Here is a 6,117-nt window from a genome sequence, read left to right as displayed (position 1 = left end):
CCTGCAGTGTTAAGATGTTAAAGTGGGCACTACCACTTGTAAAGTGATGCAGTAGTGTGAAAAAAAATTACTAGAAGCCATATCAGTCTGCATTTCATGATACTGCGACCACTACTATTACTATTTTTTTTTACACTACTGCCCGTGAACATGATGCATGCAACTGTGCTGAAATATCGGGAGCTAAAACAATCCAATAATGGTAAGAAACCGAATCTTACGAACATTATTCAAGTTTAGTACTATATTAAAATTGTTAAGTTTTATCACAGTACAGATGTTATTGTATTTATTTGTCAGGCGGCCGGCAGAAGACACGCAGCTGACTTCGGCTGCCCGCGCTATCGTTAACTCGATACGGAGTATACAAGCACGGAATAATTGTGAGTTTTAAATTTCTGGATCATTGAAATAATGGATATTTTTAGCATAAACGGCAAAATGGATTTCTATGACATTTAGTGTTGATGTAGAGAATAATAGTCTGGAAGAGCAGACTACTTGCTATTTTTAATTCCACGCGAATGACGTCGCGGGCGAAAGCTAGTTATGGAATAAATCTTTTGATGAATTGATGCTTGTCATTTTGTAACTAGAATAGCATGTATTCGTATGATATTCGGTTTAGTAAAATATAGCATATTTGTTCTAGACTATATTTTACTATGCCAAAATTTATCGAGATCCGTTGAGATGATTCGGAGACTTATCTTCTAGTAAACATCCATATAAACTCGCATTTATAATATTAGAAAGATACTCTAGAAGTTCTGTTTATTCGGTTTTTAAAATTCCATACAGACGCGGGCAACAGACGTAATAATACTAATTTTCTCCTTGACTCAGTCCGCGTATAATTAAAAAAAAAAAAAAACAAAAATGAGTAGCCTAGTTGTTCTTCCAGACTATCCTCTACATCTATATCAAATATCATCGAAATCCGTTCAGCCGTTTAGGCTACAAACTCTAAAAAACATCCATCCATCTAAACTTTCGCATTTATAATATTAGTATGATTTAAGATGGTATTTCCTTTGTAGACCATCACGACGGTCGTCGTAGTTTTGACTACAGTAATCAGTACCGCGAGCGCGGCCGCAGACACGACAGGGAAGATAAAGATAAACCCCCCTTCAAGAAAGCGGACACATTTGATGGCAAGCCTGAAGGAGAGAGGAGATTCGATGGCATACCACGGAACAGGAATTTCAACCCGCTGCCATTTCAGTACAGACCCCCGTATTTACTGAGACAGGTGAGTGCTTTTAAATCAACTAGTTGTGGCTCGCGACCGCTCTCGTGAAACTAAATATAATAATTTAAAATATAGCTTATGTTACTCACTGATAATGGGAAAGATTTTTTGAAATCGGCCCAGTAGTGTATGAGTTATTTCAATACAGATAAAAATACCAAAATACTAATCTTTCCTCTTTTTTTATACTTATATTATAATGAAGAAAGATTTGTATTTTTGTATCAATGTGTAACAGGCTATGTTTATTATTATTGTTTAATTTCACGAGGGCAAAGTCGCGAGCAACAGCTAGTAGTATTAAAAATCAATAGGCATGGGCTTACTCATGTCCCTATGTTTCGATTTCTGTAACTGCTACGAAAAAGTATTCGTAACGATATCGACTTTGTATGAGATTCGAATTTACGTCTTTAATGGAATACAGCTACATAGAAAATTTGTCGATGACGGCTCTTAAATTCGTTTTAAACGCTCTTGAGTTGAAGCCCCAGCGGCTTATCAATCTACAGAATCGTTACAGAAACCTTTCTCTTGGATGATAAGAAAGAGACGGAAGATGTCCCTTTTTCTTTACCACCCTTTTCTTATAAGGAGAGGATGGGAAGGGGAAGTGGATTTGACGGTGGAGGTAATGCATAGGAAGGGGCAATATCCTCTTTATGTGCGTCTCCTCCTCCGTCGGACAAGGGTAGGCAACGCATCTGCGATCGCGGATGTCTCCATAGACATGCCCATGCAGCAGTCGCTTCGCCATTTTGGCGGCTTCAGGTGGCCGCTTGCTCGTTTGCCACCTTATGTTATAAAAAAAAAATGTTGTCTACGAAAAGTTAATGCCACAATTTCATTCGATATTAATTTTATTATTATCATTAAACCTTATAACATATTTTTAACATTTTTTTTTTCAATTATATCAGATGTCACCCGGCGCTTGGTGCAGGCGATCACCTGGACCAGTACATCCAGGTAAATAAGTAATAGCGACATCTATTGTCGAAATTCGAAAACAATTTTACGTATGCTCTTTTGATAACACTAAACCACTAGATGGCGTTGTACTTGAAATAAAAAAAACTTTTACTAAAATTCAATGTAATTGTAAAATTGTAACAAAACAAAAATTTTAACTTTTATAGGTATGTAATTACAGATTTATTGAAAACAGGACTAAATAATCCTTAGACAGAAATAAATCCTTAAACTAAACGATATTGTCAACTAGTGACATAGGTAAATTTATTTCTGCTTTCTATTAAATTTGATCAATTTTTTTTGTTATTTCCAGTTTTAGGCCATCCGAGGCGACCGCATCCGGACACGAGGAACGGCAGGCGTTAAACCATAACTTATCTGAAAAACATACAAACATTAACCTGCAAACATATCCCTGCCCGTACAGCGGAGTACACGACACACAGACAAATTATATATGTATATTTGTACACAAAGTCATTGTAAAAACGTATACAAAAAGTACAGCATTGTACACAAAATATATAAATAAATATAGTCTTTAAATATTTTTGAAGTCAATAGTAATTAGAGTAGTGAAGTAGAATACAATAATATTAAAAATATCATATATACTAAAATATTTCCTTCTATGTGTTTTGGTGAAATAACAATAATAAATACAGTACATAAAAATTAGGTATAATTTGTTTCTCATCTGATTTTTTTTTTCTAATTTTAATTTATTTATGATATATTTCGATTTACTATGTGCAGTCCGCTGTACGGATTTTCATTGGAATATCAATAAAACGCATACACTTATTTTTCAGTCATTTTACAGTACAAGTTATTTCACAATTTTATTTGAATGAGACAACTTATTAGTTTTGATATTCTGAATTGTAGTCACTTTAATTTCCAATCAGGACTCGCGATGTGAAATATGTTAGTGTGGGTTTTCATCGTCAGATACACTGTTAGAAACATTTTCATTGCTCATTGTTTTTGTTTAATCTGAGACATGTTTTAATATAGTTTCGTCAGTGAAAACTCAGAGAAAACAAAATGGCGGAAATTGAATACGTTCACATCTCACACCTGTGTTTAAATTACAGTTTAAAATAAAATTATAATGAAAAATATAGATGTGATTAAATAGAATATCTTTCAGGCTTCAAATTCTTCGCTGCTCCCGTACAAAATATATTTCTAGATGTAAGTAGAAGGAATCTTCGGACATGACAAGATCTCAAGATAAAACGCGAACTAGTCATTTTTTTTTAAATAAAACACAATGCGAAGCATTTAGACTTAGTTTTTTTTAATTTAGTTTTCGGATATCCGCAAGCTTCCTTCCGCTGTTACGGACATCGATCTGTTATTCCTTATTTTTTATAAGTTTTTCAAATTGAAAAAACGTGAATTTAAACGGTATATCTTAGATGATTTTCTAACGGAATTAGGGTTATACAGATGTCAAAAGACTACTAAATCTTAAATCTCCGCTTTGACAGTTGTCACGCGGTGTTGCCATTTGTTTTTAAATAATACTCCGTATAGTGTTCTAATTCACGTTTTTCAAATATTGTGATGTTTGTTAATTATTTTATAACTAAGTTTATCTCTTGCGTAAGGTAGTTGGTAATTTTGTTTAACCGCAAATGTAAATTTAACTTTACTTAAGTATTATTTAATAACCTCTTATTAAGTTAACAGAATATGTCAACATTGTAATTTTGTATTTACATTTGCGTTTGAACATAATATAGTTAACTACGAAGCGGCGTTGTACAATTAAGTTATTGAAAAATAATTATTTTTCGGTTAAACTTAAAATTTACGTAAATCGTAAGTGTAACTTAAAATATTTTAGGAGTTATTTTGTTTTGAGTGTAATACAATAGTTTTTTAAAATGAGAAAATAAATATATGAAAATGTATTGATTAAGTCGCTGTGGTAATAATACTGACTCTTAAAATATTTTACGCTATTCAACAATGGTACATTATATTGATTTAAAAACAATAAGAAATAATAATTCTTTCATAGTAGTTGCTTGGTGTTTTGTATGATACGCAATTCATAAATATCGCATCTGGTGTTCATTGTGACCAGATAGTGACAAATAAAAATACAGTTCGTCTATCTTAATGTTAGCATAAATAACACTGACAGTTATTGTTGACATTGACTATGTCACTATGTCAATTTCACTCATAGTCAATGTTAGAGTTAGAGCGTGCCTATACTAAATTATTGCAAAACTGTTTAGTCGCGCTTTAATTTCTATGAGTTTATATAGGTGCGCACAATACCCGATTTTTAGTTGTGCAACTAAACAGTTGAATTGGCTGGGAAATGATCGACAATCGCCCGACAGTTGTACGATAGTTTAGTCAAAGGTGTGCGCCAGCTCTAATTACACTGAATGATTGTTACATTGTCATTTAAATGAAGAATATCAACACTATTAATCAGTTTTACTAATAACAAGGTCAGTTTTTCCGTTTTCGTATTGACATAAGTGGCACTGTCAATGTCAACGTCAACGTTAGTCATTCTCAACGTCAGTCAAAGCAACATTGACGTATGTAAGAAATCGTCATCGGTCATCTTGTCTTACATGTAATACGTATGTCAATGTAAAACTGTTGCGCTGCACGGCTTTTATTTTACAGACACCGAAATAGATTAAATCAATTGCTACTAAATAACGTACTAAAATATGTTTGGCAGTTGAGTTTGAAAGTTGATGATGAGAGGCATGTTCCGCATGTACTGCGGAATAATGTTTTTCAAAAATTGTTTCTTGAAAAAAAAAAAAACTATTCCTCTCTGACTTTAGTAACTACATTTGATAAGTTCAACTTGATCGTTTTTGTTTGGTTTATCTTGGTGTCTGTTATTAATAAAAACTGTAGTGCATTTGTTACCAAAAACGTGCGCCGGCATTTCTTGCTGAGTCGAGACACGAATGCAGGATGATGTCCTTTAGATTGTATAATTTATATGGAAGTTTATTGTAACTTGTAGAGTATATCGTTGTTAATATTAAAGATTTTAGCCTATAATAATGTGTTTTATTTCACTGTTCTTTTATTATTACTACTACATTATATGGCTTATGCCATTTATACACTTGGTAAATATCCTATTAGCATTTGTGAGTCCTGATTTAAAGGTTACACAATGAAGATAATTCTATTAAAATATTATCGACATTTGAATTATGTCATCGTGAAAATAAACTACGTAAAATTAAATAGATAGTTTACCCCAAAATTCGGACGAATATTAAAAAAAATCTAAAAAATCTCTAGTTTACTCAGGCAGTTAGAAACTAGTCAATCTTCAATAAATTTCCAACTAGGTGATAGGTAATTAGCACAAATTATCGAGAACTTATTAGTAATGATCAACAAAGTATTGTATTTCTAGTGTCTGTCCCGATAGAGCTGCATAAATCAATTTCGACGACGCTTCAAATATTTTTTTGCAAAATGTTGCTAGCTCTCCTAAATCAGGCCAACTAATAAAACCTTATGTACATCATACATAAACCTCTATTTAAAACAAGAGCTAGATCAGCTATATTACAATATTTGCTCGATAAAATACTAAGTGAGCGATAAATATGGTGATATAAAAGATTTTATAGCGTCAAAGCTCCACATAAAACGTTAATATTGCTATTAATTTTCCATTTCTATATTCTTAAGCGAGCTAACGATCTCATCATATTTAATTACAAGATTGGATAATAAACCTCGTCTGTATGGGGTGAGATGTTGAGGTTATTTCACTTGTCTCGTTATTTTAATCATAAAATATGTTTTTACAAATGTTTAATAAAGACTAAGAAAGCGATAATAAGATAATCAGTAAGAAATGACTATTTAAATGC

At 32.4% G+C, this 6,117-nt stretch overlaps 1 protein-coding gene across 1 annotated transcript in view; it reads left to right on the top strand.

Moving 5' to 3' along the window:
- LOC106106943 overlaps window positions 1–4,089 on the top strand; it is a 34,984-nt gene extending 30,895 nt beyond the window's left edge. Inside the window, exons 26-29 of the mRNA XM_013287602.1 lie at window positions 191–383; window positions 1,041–1,255; window positions 2,176–2,224; window positions 2,544–4,089. Of these exons, the coding sequence (XP_013143056.1) occupies window positions 191–383; window positions 1,041–1,255; window positions 2,176–2,224; window positions 2,544–2,596 (510 nt within the window). The 3' untranslated portion in view covers window positions 2,597–4,089. The remainder of the gene's footprint in view (window positions 1–190; window positions 384–1,040; window positions 1,256–2,175; window positions 2,225–2,543) is intronic.
- Window positions 4,090–6,117: the final 2,028 nt, after the last annotated feature.

Source organism: Papilio polytes, unplaced genomic scaffold (genome assembly GCF_000836215.1).
Source record: "Papilio polytes unplaced genomic scaffold, Ppol_1.0 DF822067.1, whole genome shotgun sequence".
NCBI classification, from domain to species: Eukaryota; Metazoa; Arthropoda; class Insecta; order Lepidoptera; family Papilionidae; genus Papilio; species Papilio polytes.
The sequence above is the reverse complement of the archived record's forward strand: the minus strand, read 5'-3'. Positions and strand labels throughout refer to the sequence as shown.